The sequence below is a fragment of the Bos mutus genome, chromosome 25 (assembly GCF_027580195.1).
Source record: "Bos mutus isolate GX-2022 chromosome 25, NWIPB_WYAK_1.1, whole genome shotgun sequence".
In the NCBI taxonomy this organism is placed as follows: domain Eukaryota; kingdom Metazoa; phylum Chordata; class Mammalia; order Artiodactyla; family Bovidae; genus Bos; species Bos mutus.
In genome coordinates this window covers 701,080-719,011 of record NC_091641.1, presented here as the reverse complement: position 1 = coordinate 719,011, position 17,932 = coordinate 701,080, and the positions used below count along the sequence as shown (strand labels likewise).

Here is a 17,932-nt window from a genome sequence, read left to right as displayed (position 1 = left end):
CTGGCTCTATTCTCCACGTTGTCTGCTGCCTGCTCCAGGACCGGGGGAAGTCCAGAACCTTCCAGCTGGACGGTGAGCACGATGGTGCCTGTCCTGCTGGCCCTGCTGCTACTTCTGGGCCCTGCAGTCCCCGAGGAGACCCAGGCTGGTGAGTGGGGAAGCAAGCGGTGGGTCTGGAGAAGAACGGAGGGGAGGTAATGAACTGGACAGATGGGCTCAAGAAGGGCCCCCAGGTGGCCGGGACTCTCAAGGGTACACAGGAACGGGTGTCCCAGGCGCCTCACTAGTTCAACTCACACACTTCCAGAAGCACTCAGGGAGCCTCTGGACTCAGGCAAAGTCAGACCTTAAGGAATCAGAATCTAAAACTCTTAATTTACAGGATAAACAAAACTAAGACCCAGAGATGCAGAGTGACCTGCCCAGGGTCACACAGCCCGAACCGAGCAGGAACCACACAAGCAGAACTTCTCATCCCTTCCCTCACTCTGACCACTGGGTGGACCTGTCCGAGACTCAGGGGGAGAGAGAGAGACCCCAAGGGGCAGACGTGAAGGCAGATTAACTGGAGAGATGGTTCCAGAAGAAAACTCATCCCTCACTCCACAGTTCAGATATTACTCCTCTGGGCCAGGCAGGCGGATGACTAGGAAAGAAGCCGGCTGGAGCTTGGAAGGAATAAGGGCCTATTCCAGGACAGGGAAATGAGTCTGGCTCTGGCACACAGAATTTCAGGATGAATAAATGTAAGATAAAACCGTGCAAGTTTTATGTTTTATGTTAACTTTATAACAATCAATCACCTTTAGAATGTCACCCTCTACACCAAACTCTATATCAGTCAGGGTTCTCCACAGAAACAGAACTAATAGGACTCTGGAGAAAAAGACTTATTTTAAGAATTGGCTAACACAATTGTGGGGCTGAGCTGGCAAGTCAGAAACCTGCAGGACAGGTTGGCAGGCTGGAGACCCAGAGAAGAGCTGGCACTGCTGTCTTGAATCTGAAGGCAACCTGAGGCAGAATTTCTACTTCAGGGGACTCAGTCTTTCCCCTTGGGTTCTTCAACTGATTAGATGAGACGCACCCACGTTACAGAGGGTAATCTGCTTTACTTGAGGTCTACTGAGCTAAACGATCATCACATTTAGAAACTAATTAGCAAAAATAATAGTTGAATTAGGATTTTGCCGTACGACCTCCAACATGATTAACACCCATGTGAGTTATAGGATGAATCAATTATGGAATTGATTGTGGGAATGCTCCCCCCTCTCCCAGTCTCCACCTCACACCAAAGGGCAAGTTACAGCCCTGGGAATTCTGAGATCCATCCTGGTCTTACCCTGTGCCAAGCTACTCTAGGTCATTCCCTGAGTTTTCTAGCAAATTGTCCTTCCAGCACCTTCTAACTACATGTATTTGTCAAGTTAGACTAGGCTATGCTCCAGTAAAAAAGTTCAAGGTGGCTTAATCCATCAGATATGGATTATTTCTTGCTCACGTGAAGTTGCATACAGATCAGGCAAATCCTCGTGTAAAACTGAAGCCACATCAGGCAGTCTCTTCCATAGGATGACTCTGGGATCCAGGCTGTTTACATCTTGGGATTCTTCTGTCTCATCCTGTGGCCTCCACAGCCATCGCCTAAAGGGGGAGAGACAGATGTAGCAAACCAGCTCCTGGGGCCTTGGACCAAAAGACATCACGCCCACGCACACTTCCTTTTGACAGAACTCAACCACCTGGTCCCAATACACCTACAAGGAGGCTGAGAAATACTATCTGCTTATTTGTCAAGAAGACAAGATGCAGTGAAGGCCCACAATGGGCTCTGAACTATCATCCCCAGGACAGAAGGCTGCCCCTTCTCTTGGGGGAGGCTCCGGCGGTCTGCGGCTGACAGCGGGTGGACAGAGCTGAGGAGGGGAGGCCCGGTGCCCTCCCTTCCTGGCCCCCTGCTGCCCCGCACCAGACTCGCCTGCAGGGACGCCACTCCTCAAAGTCCTTCTCGTCTTTCACAGGGAATTACTCTCTAAGCTTCCTCTACACCGGGCTGTCCAAGCCCCGTGAGGGCTTCCCCAGCTTCCAGGCCGTTGCCTACCTCAATGACCAGCCCTTCTTCCGCTACAATAGTGAAGGCAGGAGGGCCGAGCCCCTGGCGCCATGGAGTCAGGTGGAAGGAATGGAGGACTGGGAGAAGGAGAGTGCCCTTCAGAGGGCCAGAGAGGACATCTTCATGGAGACCCTGAGCGATATCATGGACTACTACAAGGACAGAGAAGGTGAGTGGACCACAGGCTGCGGGGGTGCAGGGGCTCCACTCAAGAGGCAGCCCCGCAACTGTGAGCGGGATGGAAGCAGGCCCTCCCAAAGGAGGATCGGGAAGCACGAGCGGAAACACACAGACTTTTCTGCGTGCCTCTCCCGCATCCCACACTCACCTGCCTGCCTGCTTTCCCCGTCCTCACTCCCAGGGCCGAGTCAGGACGAATCCGGGCACTTCTGAGCTCTCCCTTCCACACCCCCATCCATCCAAGGCGGGTCCCTCTTTGTGTGCCAGACTCACCCCTGCCCAGGGATGTGGGGTGGAGAGTGAGGCAGCCTGCAGTGCGTCCTGGGTTCACGTGGTGGCTCCCCCAGTCACGAGCTACTGGACCGTGGACACACTGCTCGGTTGTCTAGTCTTGTTGTTGTTTAGACTCTAAGTCCCACCTGACTCTTTGTGACCCCGTGGACCGTAGCCCACCAGGCTCCTCTGTCCATGGGATTTCCCAGGAAAGAATACTGGAGTGGGGTTGCCCTTTCTTCTCCAGGGGATCTTCCCGGCCCAGGGATCGAACCTGTGTCTCCTGCATTGGCAGGCGAGTTCTTTACTGCTGTGCTACCAGGGAAGCCCCGGCTATCTAGGCTATTGGTGGCAGACTGTGCAAGAGGAAGAGCTCTTTAGGCATAACTGATGCCCAGCTGGCTGGCTGACTTTCACGGGGCCGGGGGGAGGGTGCAGGGTCTCACACCTTTCAAGGAGCATTCGGCTGTGAGCTCCGGAATAACGAAAGTAGTGGAGCATTCTGGGGGTACGCCTACGATGGCCAGGACTTCATCAAGTTCGACAAAGAAATCCCAGCCTGGGTCCCTCTGGACCCAGCAGCTCAGAACACCAAGCGGAAGTGGGAAGCAGAGGCAGTCTACGTGCAGCGGGCCAAGGCCTACCTGGAAGAGGAGTGCCCAGGGATGCTGCGGAGATACCTGCCCTACAGCAGGACCCACCTGGACCGACAAGGTACCCGCTGCTGCCTATGCCCCACCCTCCCTCGCCCCAACCTTCCCTTGCTCTGCTGGGAAAGACCAGGGCAACCTCAGGTGGGTGCCCAGGAGACCATCCCAGGCAGACCCTGCAGTCCCTTCTCCCGGTGACACCACCGCCCGGCTTGGCCATGGAGAGAAGGCAGGTGTGTGCAATGCCTGCCCCGTAAGGATGGAAACAGGGGTAGCAGGATGGGCTGGCATGAGCTGAGGCTGACTGGAGAAGAAACAAGGAAGAGAGTCGCGGCCCTGAGCAGGGAAGGGTCGGAAGGATGATGGGGTGGATGGATGGAGCCCAAGACAGAACTAAGAGGCAGGGCTGAGACCGGGGATGGGGGGCACAGAGCCCGTTTTGGGGAAAGAACAGGAAAACGTTTGGCCTATTCACAACTTCTTGACCTCGGAAGTCATACATGCTGCAAGCTGGGTGGGGAAGAGCGTGGCCACAGAGGGCCCTTGATGCAGTGGGGAAGGGTCTCGGGAAGGGTGGCAGAGGGCCCCGGCCTTCGAGGAGAAGTCCTGCTCACCCCTGACGCGGGGTGGGGAGCCGTGGGCAGGGAGACGCCGGGCCCTCGGCACCCACACCCTGTCCCTCCACAGAGTCTCCTTCTGTGTCGGTCACCGGGCACGCGGCTCCGGGGCACAAGAGGACACTCAAGTGCCTGGCCTACGACTTCTACCCACGAAGCATCGGGCTGCACTGGACTCGGGCCGGTGACGCCCAGGAGGCTGAGTCAGGGGGTGACGTGCTCCCCAGCGGCAACGGCACTTACCAGTCCTGGGTGGTGGTGGGGGTCCCCTCTGAGGACCAAGCCCCGTACTCCTGCCACGTGGAGCACAGAAGCCTGACCCGGCCCCTCACCGTCCCGTGGGACCCACGGCAACAAGCCGAGTAGTCACCCTTTCTGCGCCATGAGAGAGGTGGGCGCTCCGAGCTGCTGTCAACGTCGTGGGCCAGGCCCAGGGGATGGCGGTGGATTCCAGGTGGTGGATTTGGGAGGGAAGACTTGAATGCCGAGTGCTGAGCCGACTCACAGCCAACCAGCCTTGCAAAAAACCCATTATGTAATCTGCGAAATCAAATCAGCATCATCACCTTATAGAATGATTATTTTTAAACTGCAAAGTGCTGTAGAAATGTAAGAGTTTGTCATTAGTCCTGCCTCTCCGAGCACTGGATTCATCTGAAATTCTTAGTGTTTACTGGGTGTCTCACCACCATAGCGTGGCTTGGACCACCGGTCCCAGGGGCACTGTTCACGCGTGACCACTGCTGATGTCCCCAGCGGTCACAAGGCCGTGGAACTCTGCAGTCTCTTTAATACAAATCCAAGCCTCTTCTGTACCTGTTTCCCCAGCAGTCCAGCTCCCGGTAGACACCACCCTTCACTCCAGCTCCCAGACCTTCCCCACACCTTGTTGACCTGGGGCCACACGCCGTAGGTCATTTCAGAGGCTCCATCCATCCAGGACACAGAATCGGCCCTCTTGTTCTTGAACTCCCTCCCTCCTTTTATTTTTTTTAACTATGTCACCCATCCTCACCCACAAGTTTAAGCCCCAAAGACAGAGCAGAACTCACCTGATCTTATTACCAGGCTTCACCTGCCCAGGCAGGACCTTCCCTCACAGCCCGGCCTCAGCCTCCCACTTCCTACTGAGTCAGTCCTCCAAGCTGAGCTCCTTAGACACATCTTCCCTGCCTGCAGAATTCTGAGCCCACTTGCTTACCTCTCCTTCTCGACCTAACCTAAAATTAAGAGCCATTCTCCTTTTTTTTTAATACTTTGATCCAATTTGAAAATCAATGCCAAGAGATAGCTTTTTTAGTCTATGTGATACCACACACCCCCACCCACCTCCCCAGTGCAAAAAAAAAAGCCCAGTCTGACCAATAGGAGGGCTACAAAGAAAATCCAACTAGTCAAAAGGGTAAAAATGTGGCAATTGATATTGCAACACATTATGAGACTGGAACAAAGCATAACATGTGATAGGAAGAAATATTTAGATCAAGGAGGAGACCCAGGGTCCACGTGAACAGGCCAGGGCTGAGGCCAATTGGAATGTGAGACCCACCCCACCTACGGCAGGAGCCATAGGCTGGGCTAGACAAGGGGGAAGAAACCTCAGAAGACCTGAGTCCTGGCCAAGTGTGGGGACAAGGAGAGGGCACAGAGCTGCTGATAAACCCAGAGAAACCTCCTGGAGGGGTTCAGATTTCAGGGGAAACCTAAGACAGCTTACCAAGAAGAGGCAAAAGATTGCTCCTGACCAGTTGGGTATGAGACAGCCAAGATATAAGGGTGGCAAGATACTGACAAAGGGAAACAACCCGAGGGCGGGGCATGGGCATCGGCAGTGACTGGGCACTGCAGGGAGGAAGGAGGGGTCCAGAGAGCCGAGTGTGGTCCTACCACAGCCACCTCCTGCCCACCCAGCAAAGACCCACCAATGGATTCTCCAGCAGGTGGGACCATCTTCAAGTGCAGTTTGAGGATGTCCCACCCCAAGAGGGCCTCATTGCCACAAGCTATCTCCTTCTCAGCAGTTCCTCAGTCCCTAAGTACCACTTCACCCCTCTCTGGAGGACTCTTCTGGGGCTAGCTCACCCGCTGGAGTGAAGGGATGGCATGCTCCGAGTTAGGCAGGAGACACCAGCTGGATATAGGGCTGAAATACCTTCCCTGCTAGTGCCCTTTTCCATTTGGCTGAACGAGGCTAGAACTTGCAGTTCCAGCCAATCAGACCTTATGGTTCATCATCAGACATATCGAGGCTGTTTCCTTTTAGTTTCCTTTAGTTTCCTTACCTGCCCTGACCCAGCCTGCAAACCCTCTGACAAGATCAGGAGGTTGAGTTCTGAGCATGGGTCTGTGCCCGCGTGGCTGGAGCAATGGGTCAGAGGATGCTGTGCTCCAGGAGAGCGGAGGGAGGAGAGGAAGGAGGAACGGCTGCTTGGGCTGCATCTGTGCAGAGAACTCAGTGGAAGCCCCAGAGCTCTGAGAACCAGGCCAGCGTTTACTCAAAGCCATGGGAGGCCCCTCCCCATCAGGAAAAAGACCGTGGTTTGTTGTGCCTAACAGGACAGGGGAGAGTGCTAAGGATTCATGAGCAAAGCTCAGTCGGGCCCACCTCCCTGGGTTCTGTTGTGCTGCCTTCTTCCCCTTCTTTCTTCTCCTCCAAATCCCCAGGCCGTGCAGCCAGCTCTGGGCACCTCAAAACTCACATACCAGAGGTCAGGATGGACACAGCACTTTTCCTAATTGGTGGGGGTGGGGGGGGTGAGGAGAGAACCAGAGCTCCTGGGAGCTCTGCTCAGATTCCCAACACTCATAAGAGGCCAGGCCTGCTCAGTGTTAAATCCCAGGCCTGGAAAAAAGGTGTGACTGGGAGGCAGGGTTACTTCTCAGAAAGAGCCGGGGCTGCGGAAGGGGCCTGGTGGAGAAAGATGATAGAATCACGATGTTGGCCTTGCCACCCTCAAAGGACCGCAGGGATGAAGGAGCCCTCACCACCTTGGGTTTAGGAGGCTCCCTCTATGTGAATGCTTTCCAATAAACAATAATATTTATACCAAAAGCATAGGACTCCTCTAAGTTAGGCGTGAACCTCCCATTATTGGTCTCCTGTTTCTCCCCTGCTGTCCCACAGTGCCTCCTAGGCTCTCGGCACGTGTCGAGGGGGCAGTTAGCTTCTCTGGACCTTTGAGTACCCAGTCCTTATGTGCAGGATCTTAAAATCCATCGTGAAGGTCAGAGTTTCTTCTTAGGCTAACGGGCCACAACTGCAGCTTTCAGGATGCCAGAAGGCCATTTCTGCCCTAGGGTGCAGGCTCAGTTGCAGCTGCATGTAATGGCCACGAGAGGGCACTATATGTCCAGCTAAGAACCTGCAGGGCTTGGCAGAGAGTTCTGGGTGAGAGGAGAAAGGAGGACATTTCTCTTCCACTCTATCTGTTAGTCCCTTTTATAATTATGGGGTCACCTTACTCCATTTTCACTCCTATCCTCAAGCATTGCCCACTGGATGTCCTAAAGATGTCTCAATTCCAGCATTATCTTCCCTGCTCCACCCCATCCCCAAAGAAAAGCAAAACCGCTTCCCTTCACTATCCTTCTCTCCTCCTCCTTCTGCTCCTTCTTCTGTCTCCTCCCAATTTCCCAAACTAAGACCCTGGGTTCCTGTCCCCTCCCTTTCATTCCAGTGGATGAAGGATGTCACCAAACTGTGCTCTGAGTCCAGCCCTTTCCTCCCCGCAGACTGCACCTGTCTTGCTGCACCTCTGTCGGGAACTCACAGTCCTCCCAAGTCTGCCTCCTTTCCGACCAGCCTCAGTGCTCTGACCACACAGTAAGATCATGTCATTTCCCTCTTAAAGATGAGGTGGAAAGAACCAAATGTCCATCACAGGATGAACAGATTAACAAAATGTGATCTACCCAGTGGAATATTACTCAACTTTAAAAAGGAAGGAAATCCTTACTCAACATGAATGAATCTGAGGACAGCAGAAGAGCTTCGCTTAATCCAGGACTGGCTGTTGAATCCAGAAACTTCCTGCCTGACTTACTTCACTTAGCATAATATCCTCAAGGTCCATCTGTATGGTCAAAAATAGCAAGATGTCCTTTCTCATGGCTGAATAACCCCACGTCTTAGAAGAAAATGCATTTCAATCTTTTTTATCCATTCATCCCTAAGTGGACACTTAGGCTGTTTCCACATCTTGGTTGTTGCAAATAATTTGGCAACGAACAGGAATGCAGGTGTCTCTTCAAGACCCTGGTTTCATTTCATCTGGCTATCTACCCAGAAGTGGGATTGTTGGATCATATTGTAGTTTTGATTTTTTAAAAACACCTCCATACTGCCCTACACAGTCACCATGCCAATTTACAGCTTCCCTGGTGGCTCCAACAGTAAAGCATCTGCCTGCAACGCAGCAGACACAGGTTCAATCCCTGGATCGGGAAGATCCCTGGAGATGTAAATGGCCACCTACTGCAGTATTCCTGCCTGGGAAATCCCATGGACACAGGAGCCTGGAGTGCTACAGTCCATGGGGTCCCAAAGAGTAGGACACGACTAACACACCAATAGTGCACCAGGGTTACCTTTTCTCTGCATCCTCACCAGCATTTGTTATCTCTTGTCTTTTATATATAATATATAAAATATATTTCTTATATATATTAATATATAATTCATATATATTATATATATTTATGATATATTGAATATATGTATATGTAATAGCCATTATAACAAATGTGAGGTAATATCTCATTGCGGTTTTGATCGGCATTTTCCTGACAATTGTTGATGCTGAGCATCTCTTCACGTACCTGTTAGTGATCTGTCTTCATTAGGAAAATATCTATTCAGGTCCTCTGTCCAATATACAGTAAACAGGTTACTAGGTTTTTTGCTATTAAGTTGTATGAGTTTCTTACAAGTACTTTTCTCCCATTCCCTAAGTTGCCTTTTCATTTTGTAGACTCTTTTTTCCCTTGAGCAGAAGTTCTTTCATTTAATTCAGCCCTACTTGTTTATTCTTGCTTTTGTTGCTTGTGCTTTTGGTAGCATCCTCAAAAAATCGTTGCCAAGACCAGTGTTGTCTGGTGTTTTCTTCATTAGGTTTATGGTCTCGGGTCTTATATTTAAGTCTTTAAACCATTTCGAGTTATTGATAGTTTTGTGAGTGGTGTAAGACAGGGGTCCAGTTTCATTCTTCTGCAGGTGGAAACTCAGTTTTCCAGCACCATTTACTGGGGAGACTCCTGTCCCCATGGAGCCTTCCTGGCAACCGTGTTGAAGATCAATTGACTGTCTTGGAGTGGATTTATCTGTGGGCTCTTGATTCTGTTGCCCTGGATTATGTGTCTCTGTAGGACTGTTTTTTCTATTTCTGTGAAAAATGCCTCTTGGAATCTTGGTAGGGAATGCATTGATTCAATAGATGCTTTTTGTGTAATATGGACATTTTAATGTTAATTCTCCCAGTTCATGAGCACAGGGGTATCTTTCCATTTATTTGTGACTTCTTCAGTTTCTTTCATCAGTCTTATAGTTTTCAGCGTACAGATCTTTCATCTCTTCAATAAATTTATCCCTAATATTTTACTGTTTTTGATGCTATTGTGAATGTGATTGTTTTCTCTCTTTCTTTTTCAGATATTTTGCTGTTAGCGTATACAGTCCTCCGCGGGGGCTGCGCCATTGCACAAAGCACACCAGGCATGCACAAGGGTTCCAGTTTCTCCACATGCTTGCTAACATTTGATGTTTCGTGTGTGGGGGTGGTTTGTAGCAGCCATCCTAGTGGGTATAAGATGTCTTCTCTGAGTTTTCACACACTCCATCTGATCAGCTTTGAAACTGTTCCATGTTTCCTACCATGTTGAAAGCAGTAAGCTTTTGTTTTAATAGGATTCATTTCTGTTAAGAGGCAGACCCGGGCAGCGGAAAGTGCACCAACCGTTGTGGCACACCCAAGTCCGAGTTCTGACCCATTCGGTCACTGAAAGACCCTGAGCCCTGATCCGCTTTCTGCAGGGCTGTTTATCCTCGTCCTTTGGGGGAGCTAGGATATTAATCCTCTGTGCTCCAAGCCCTTAGCTGAAACAAGCCGGGATACATTTAAGTGGAGATTCTCTTCCACTTGTAAATTCTGGATTCAATTTCCAAATGTGTTCCTGCGAGCCCTTTGCCGCCCCTGCAGGAGGGCACACGCCCTGGGTATCCCCAGGTCAGATCCCTCCGCCCACCAGCTTCGGGTCTGGAGAACCACTGAGCTGTGGGGCATCCAGGGTCCTAGAGAGGGCGCCAGGCCAGGCTGACTCCGATGTACTTCCGGCCTTTGTGTTTCGCAGACGACGGCAGCCCCAGGGGGTCAGTTCTCCTTGCACACCTCTGCAGGCGAGCGCGTTGAGGCGTGGTGTCCCTGGGCCCGGGAGGGTGAAGGCGTGGGTTTCCCGGTCCCACAGGGCGAGTTTCAGCCTGAGGGGCTCAAAAAACCGCAGCGGCCAGTCGCAGTCGCTACATCTCCCCTCCCACTCCGGCATTTTGGGTCCTGCGGTCCTTTTGTGCCCCTCGCTGGCAATAACTCACAAAGACTGCGTGGGGGAGAGGGAGATCCGCGCTGTGACCCCCTCATTCAAGCCTCCTTGGAACCTGCCTAGTTGCGGGGTTCAGGCCGACGCCGCCAGCTCTTAAGTCCTTGGCACTGTCCCTGGAAGCTCGTTTTGAAAAGACCTTGTGGAAAGTCGAGTTGTCGAACCAAAGAACGCACGCTGGATCCCTCTACTTTGCGTGTTCTTTTTTTTTCCACATACACTTAATCAGCCGGGCATTGACCTGAGTTGAGGGGAAATAAAAATCAGGCTAGAGTCTTGCGTTTCTCGACCTGGGACGCTCCTAGCAAGGGAACTGACGTGTTGTTGATACAATGTGAGGTCATAACCCAGAGATGGAGAGAGACAGAGCCTGGGGGCAGAGATAAATCCGAAGGACTTTGCAGAGGGGGTGGTATTCGAAGGAGGAGCTGCGGAAATGCCCTACCAGCCAAGAACATTCCAGATAGAGCTGGTGCAAAAGCACAAAGGTGGAAGGGTGGGGAGAACGGCAGAGAGACTGGTAAATATTTCAACACCCGTTCTGGTAAATGTTTGTTCTGCGCTGGGGAGTGGAGATTAAAGAATGTGTGGCCACAAATCCCTGTTCTAGGGATTTCTAAAAATAGTGAAAGTGGTCCAAAGGTACAAACTTTGGGTTATAAGGTAACAAATTCTGGGAATATAGTGTATAGCATGGGGACTGTAGTTCATACTGTACTGTATATTTGAAAATTGCTAGGAGAGTGGGTCATAAAAGTTTGCATCACACCACAAAAAAAAATTAACTGAGGTGACAGGTGTTTCACAATATGTACAAATATCAAATCATTATGTTGTACACCTGAAACGAATATAATACTATATGATAATTACATCTCAAACTAGGGGAATTTTTTTTAAATAAAGGGAAAGGTAGCCCGATGGAAGGGCTGTGAGGAAAGATGAGGCTAGAGAGTTAGGGTGACACGGGCAGATACACAAAGATAGGGACAAGTGTGCATAAGCCTTAAACTAAAGCGTGTGGCCGCAGGAGCTAACTGGAGGGAAGAAGGGGCGTGCCCCGTTCCTGGTTGGCCTGCAGTTTGCGGAGTTCAGCTTCCTCAGAGTGCTTAGTTTGCAGGTGCTGGTGCTTTACAACTCAAAGCAGTAACATGCTAAGAAAACAGATGAAACAATAGGGCTTCACCTTATATATTAATAGTTCCACTGTTTACCAAGTGCACATAAGCAAATTCACAGTCCAGAAACATAGTCTAGCTAAAACTATCTAGTCTATCATGGTCTAGCTAAGACTATCGGGTCACTGTTCCCCTCTGGTCCTTCTGTAATGTCTCAAGCTACATTGTGCTGAATTTCTCGGGAGTGGATTTGATGGATGTTAGTTGTGGTTCTGTTGCAGAGAGGAACAAGTATCAGAAACTGGGCTGCCGTATGGATGAGATCAAAGTATACGCAAATCACGTCGTTCTCAGGTTACAAGGGTTCGGTTTCCAGATGTTCTGTATGGACAATGGCTGGATGCGCCCTGCCTCCTCCTCTCTCCACCCTCCACCACCCAGCCCCACCCCCAGAATCCACCCTCCCTGCGATTGTGTAGCAACTAAGAGTTAAGGCTGCAAGACACGTCTGATGAGGCAGCTCCTTCTCACCATCTCAGGGAACTGTGCGCTGTCTTTTCCTGCCCATCACTGTTCCCGTTAAATTATGCCGCCTTAGACCCTTTCACAAGGGAGCACAAGCCCCACTGTATGTCCTTGCCACAGGTCCCTATCTTTCATCACTTGTCTTTTACCTTTAAATGGCGTTCTTGACACAATCCTTCCCATTCACCACTTTAAAGACATGGTTTGGTACAAATATTTATTTACTTAGTTATGTTTGAAGAGGAACTTGAAGCTTGCTTAAAAAGAAAAACTACATTTACTACACCAGTCAGTTCAGTTCAGTCGCTGAGTCGTGTCGACTCTGTGACCCCGAGGACTACAGCACACCAGGCCTCTCTGTCCATCACCAACTCCCGAGGCTTGCTCAAACTCTTGTCCATCGAGTCGGTGATGCCATCCAACCATCTCATCCTCTGTCACCTCCTTCTCCTCCTGCCTTCAGTCTTTCCCAACATCAGGGTCTCTTCCAGTGAGTCAGTTCTTTGCATCAGGTGGCCAAAGTATTGGAGTTTCAGATTCAGCATCAGTCCTTCCAATGAATATTCAGGACTGTTTTCCTTTAGGGCTGACTGGTTTGATCTCCTTGCAGGCCAAGGGACTCTTAAGAGTCTTCTCCAACACCACAGTTCAAAAGCATCAATTCTTCAGTGCTCAGCTTTCTTTATGGTCCAAGTCTCACATCCATACATGACTACTGGAAAAACCATAGCTTCAACTAGACAGACCTTTGTCGGCAATGTCTCTGCTTTTTAATATGCTGTCTAGGTTGGTCATAACTTTCCTTCCAAGGAGTAAGCATCTTTTAATTTCATGGCTGCAGTCACCATCTGCAGTGATTTTGGAGCCCAAGAAAATAAAGTCTGTCACTATTTCCATCGTTTCTCCATCTATTTGCCATGAAGTGATGGGACCAGATGCCATGATCTTCGTTTTTTGAATGTTGAGTTTTAATCCAGGTTTTTCACTCTCCTCTTTCACTTTCATCAAGAGGTTCTTCAGTTCTTCTTCACTTTGTGCCATAAGGGTGGTGTCATCTGCATATCCGAGGTTATTGATATTTCTCCTGGCAATCTTGCACATAGATGGGATTAAAAATATCAGAGCAGTCTGCAGTAATAATAAGGACAAAGCCCCAAGCAAAGGATGGTGTTTTTATTTCTATGCAGGCTTCAAGTTCCTCTTAGAACGTAACTAAATAAACATTTTCGTCAAACTTTGTCTTTAAAGGGGCTTCCCTGGTGGCTCAGTGGTAAAGAATCTGCCTGCCAAGCAGGAGATGGGTTCAATCCCTGGGTCAGGAAGATTCCCTGGAGGAGGAAATGGCAATCATCTCCAGCATTCTTGCTTGGGAAATCCCATGGACAGAGGAACCTGGTGGGCTACAGTCCATAGGGTCGCAAAAGAGTCAAACACCACTTAGCAACTAAACAACCACAACATGTCTTGAAAATGACGAATGGGAAGGATTGTGCCAAGAATGCCATTTTTAAAACTCTATCCTTTGCTCAGGGTTTTGTCCTTACTGTAGACTGCCTGATATTTCTTACCCCATCTATGGAATAAACGTGTTTACAAGAGTGAAGTGATTCATACACGCTTGTTTTCCAATTTCCTTTGAGGCAATGGATAGAGAAACATTATTTCCTGGATCTGCTCTGTCCTGCCATCATTTATCTCTCCAGGTCCGACTGGAACGTGAAAACACCCTCTCTGGATGCAGGTCTGTAATCACGGTCTGTTCTTGACCACGTGGTCCTTCTGTTGGACGGGTAGGACTGGAAGTAAAACTAAGGCAGGAATGGTTGCTCTTTCAAGTAAGTTCCCTTCCCAAGGGCTCTATCTGTGGTACAGCGTCACCCAGGGACCAGAAACGCTCCGCCCCCAAGGGGGTCCATCCCAGGGGACTAGGCTGTGCTGAGTGTCAGTTTTATCTGTTTTTAAATAGAGACATCAAACTTGCCCTCCCACCTCATTGAAGATCCAATGAGAAAAGACAAATGAAAGCACCGTGGAAACTGCAAAACATTAACACCTGTCACAGCCACTAGGCGTTGAGCATCTCCAAGGAAACATGCATGGTACCAGATGCTTTGCAGCCACGATAGGATCGTTTTTAAAACTCAGAACATTTGCCAAAATTCATCAGCTATAGAGTGGGAGAGGCAAGTAATTTCAGGTTCAAAGCTCAGGCTCTCTTCACTAAAATCCTCCAGATATAGGCTCGTATTTTCGGCCATACCCAGGATGAAGAGCTGTTTAAAGTTCTTAACAACGGCAGATGGGACAACAGTGACTAATCACAACTTCAGAACAGCTGGCGGAGAAGCACAAGGCTCTGTGCCCCATTTTAGAACAGGCCCCAAACTGCCTGGCAAATCCACGGGCCCTGTTCATTAGGAGGAATGTTGCTGCAAAATATAAAAGAGGAAGATGGAAGTGTTTAGGACAACAGAGTAGGATCTGGAATTCCGGACATAGCCAGAGATGCTGGAATATTCTTTACCCAAAATTCTGTCTTCATATTATTGCATAGATGCACAAATGATAAACAACGTGGAAAAATAGGACTTGATTGTTGAAAACTGCTAAACAGCAACAGAAAAAAAATGTAAGGAATGCAAAGAAGTCTTTTTCCACTGGGGCTAAAATGTTTTCTTTAGATTTTGAAAACAGTTCTATTTATCACCTGAATACAGACATGTGTTCGACTCTTTAGAAAAATTCTGAAACTCCTGCTTTCTGCCCAAGAAAGGCCCGGCTGCTTCTCATCAGCTCCTGCACTGCAGTCATCCTGGGATCTCCTTTCTGCAGGCCCCTGGGGAGCCCTTAATCCCGTCTCCCATCTGTTGGGTTTCCTGCTTCTGGGTCCTAGTTCTCTCCTGATTACTCCTCCTTTGCGGACGTACTAAGTTGCTTCCGTCCTGTCTGACTCTTTGTGACCCCATGGACTGCAGCACACCAGGCTTCCCTGTCCATCCCCAACTCCCAAAGCTTGCTCAAACTTATGTCCTTTGAGTTGGTGATGCTATCCAACCATCTCATCCTCTGTCATCCCCTCTTCCTCCTGCCTTCAATCTTTCCCGGCATCAGGGCCTTTTCCAGTGAGTCAGTTCTTCACATCAGGTGGCCAGAATATTGGAGTTTCAGCTTCAGCATCAGTCCTTCTAGTGAATATTCAGGACTGATTTCCTTTAAGATTGACAAAGGTCCTCCTTTGGGTGAAGCATATTTTTCTGTAAGCATCCTGAGATAACGTGCCTGTTGGAGTAAATATTTTGAGACCTTGCTTATCTAAAAATGTCTTTTTGCTCCCCTTTAAAAATAACTTTTTATAGTTTGGGTGTAAAATTCTAGTTTGGGAACTATATTCCTTTGGAATTTTGTTTCCTAACTTCCAATATTGCTATTAAGCCACCCAGGAGCATTCTGATTCTTCGTCCATTGCATGACACCTCTTCTTGATTTCTGGTTTCTGGAAATCTTTAGGCTCAAAATTTTCTCATCCGGGTGTCAATTTTGTTTCTTTCACATTCGTTTTGCTAAGCATTCAGTGGGCTGTGCATGTCCTCCATTTCTGAGAAATTACCTTAAATTGTCTTACTCATAATTTCCCCACTTCATTTTCTCTGTTCTTGCCTCCCCAAACTCTTAAAATTCAGATGTGGGACCTCCTGGGTTGATACTCTAATTTTCATGTTTTTACTCATTTTTGAAAATGTGTTTGTCTTTTCTGTTCTGTGTGCTACCATATTTCCTTAACCTTCCCTTCTATCGAATGTTTCATTTTGGCTCCAGTATTTCCCATTCCAAAGATACCCCCTGTGTCTCCTGAGTGTTCATTTGTAGAGCGCCCTGCAGTTCCTTCTCCTATCTCTGAGGTTGTTAACAGCAGAGGTTTCTGTTCGCTGTTGTCTCCTGCTCCCTGCGTTGTCATGGTTTCTCGGTCTTTCTCTTGCTGTAGCCACAGTTATTTCATGAGCTAGAGATGACCTCGGTGTGTTTTACTTCTTCACAGGAGGCTCCAAGCCCACCAGCCCTTAACACAAATCCTCACAAATCCCATTGCTTTAAATATAGCCCAAAGAAGGATATATTTAGCCACCTGAGCCTGCCTGCTTTGCAAAAGGGCACTCAACATCAGCTCCCGGTAGATAAGACAAAGCCCAGAGTGATGAAAACCCCAAACTTGCTGCTGCCCTTCAGGGTTCTCTGACCCAGAAACTCCCCACTGGACTCCTGAGTGACATCACCGAGACACACAAGTCCCGTCTGCGATTGCCCTGTCTCCTGGAAGTTCCCTCGCCCTGTTCCCTCTCTGGGTGCTGCAGCTGTTCCTGTAAGGTCTCCCGCTAGGCCTTCAGCTGTCTGTAAGGTCCTTTTCAAGCAGTCGTGACCAAGCCCTTCCCAGTAAAGCCTGTTCTGTGATCCTGTCTCATCTTGGTCCTGTCTCTTCCTTGATCAACCCCGAAGTTTTCAACCTCACCAGACCTAAAGATGGGGCTTTCCTCACACATTCCGGCGGTCCACTCACAGGCCTCCTGGGCTCTGGGTGTGGGCAGGCCTCGTCCACCTTGAGCGTCCCTTTGAAGATCTGGTGGGAACTAGAGTCCTACGGTCAGCATCGAGATAACAGCTCTTGGTCAGCTTCTCCAGGGAAAAATCTCCAGCCTCCCTCCTGAGGAGTCCAAGCCTGGCTGCCAGTACTCCACATGCCAGGGGAGGAAAGGACTTGACCCTTGAAGGGTGGAGGGTGAAGGGCAAGGCCACTCTCATCCACCAATGGGTCTGAGAGCCCACACCCCTCAGCTACCAACTAGACCCAGCTGGACTGAGGCCACCAGGCACAGCTGAGGCGTGGCTGCCGTACAGAAACCAAGGACTTAAACAAATGTCTACTTCCCCAGTGATGAGACCTCCCCACAAGCCTCTGTGTCGCAGACACATGGGTTTTTCTTAGGACAGGAGATCACGAACTTCTCTAAAGGGCCAGACAGCAAAGATTTTAGGCTTTGCAGGCCGCGTGGTTGATGTCACAACTATTCAACTCTGCCATCATAGTGCAAAAGCAACTCTGTCAACGAAGAAGCATGGTTTCCTTCCAAAATCACTTGATTTATGGACACTGAAATTTGAATTTAATATAATTTCACATCATGAACAATAATCTTTCTTTTGACTTTTTCCCCCAACCATTTAGAAACATAAAATTCTTAAATACATAAAATAGACAACCAACAAGAACCTGCTATATAGCACAGGGAACTCTACTTAAAATTCTGTGATAACCTATATGGGAAAAGAATCTGAAAAAGAATGAATATATGTATAACTGAATCACTTTCCTGTACACTTGAAACTAACACAACATTGCAGAGCAACTATACTACAACAAAATTTAAAAAAAAAAATTTTTTTAATAAAACCCCCAAAATAAATAAATAAAAGCCATAAAATTCTTAGATTTCTAACTCTACCTAAAAGTGGCAAGCCGCACTTGGCCCAGTGTCAGAAGCTTGTCCATCCCTGTCCTAGAACATCGTGGTCGAGAGTTTATTGTCAAAGTCCTCTGAACCTTTCTTCCTCCTCTGCCTAGAATGCTCCCAGGGCTGGTTTTTGTAGGTAGAAGAGTTACTGGTTCTCTCTCTCTCTCCTCCCCCTCGTGCAGCATCTAAGATGTGCCATGAAAATGCAGACACTTATGAATTGCCCTGGAGTGGAAAAGGTGGTGACAGCAATTCCAGGAGTTCCTGCCAAGTTCTACCCTGGGTGGAACAAGTTGTTGATTGTTTCTGTCCCTGGATTTTACCCAAGGTGATACAGGAGTCCAGGGAGAGGAGAGGAGAT

At 49.0% G+C, this 17,932-nt stretch overlaps 1 protein-coding gene and 1 long non-coding RNA gene across 4 annotated transcripts; one reads left to right on the top strand and one right to left on the bottom strand.

Moving 5' to 3' along the window:
- On the top strand, positions 1-4,202 carry AZGP1 (alpha-2-glycoprotein 1, zinc-binding). Its single transcript, XM_005893137.3, has 4 exons — positions 1-148; positions 2,025-2,285; positions 3,008-3,283; positions 3,907-4,202. The coding sequence occupies exons 1-4, from the start codon at positions 82-84 to the stop codon at positions 4,200-4,202; spliced, it is 900 nt and encodes a 299-aa protein (XP_005893199.2). The 5' UTR covers positions 1-81.
- Positions 175-16,888, bottom strand: LOC106700727 (uncharacterized). 3 transcript variants are annotated; one of them, XR_011462581.1, is made up of 4 exons: positions 16,577-16,888; positions 8,655-10,665; positions 4,080-4,376; positions 175-1,647 (listed from the first exon to the last, which is right to left on the bottom strand). It is a non-coding gene; the product is annotated as an uncharacterized lncRNA (long non-coding RNA). The 3 variants fall into 3 exon arrangements; XR_011462580.1 differs by lacking the exon at positions 16,577-16,888 and having other exon boundaries at positions 8,655-11,234; XR_001351376.2 differs by lacking the exons at positions 8,655-10,665; positions 16,577-16,888 and adding an exon at positions 4,889-8,546.
- Positions 16,889-17,932: the final 1,044 nt, after the last annotated feature.

Coding starts and splice junctions, on each gene's coding strand:
- AZGP1 (XM_005893137.3), top strand. CDS start 82: ATGGTGCCTGTCCTGCTGGCCCTGCTGCTACTTCTGGGCCCTGCAGTC. Junction 149..2,024: donor CCCCGAGGAGACCCAGGCTG/GTGAGTGGGGAA, acceptor CGTCTTTCACAG/GGAATTACTCTCTAAGCTTC. Junction 2,286..3,007: donor CTACTACAAGGACAGAGAAG/GTGAGTGGACCA, acceptor GGGAGGGTGCAG/GGTCTCACACCTTTCAAGGA.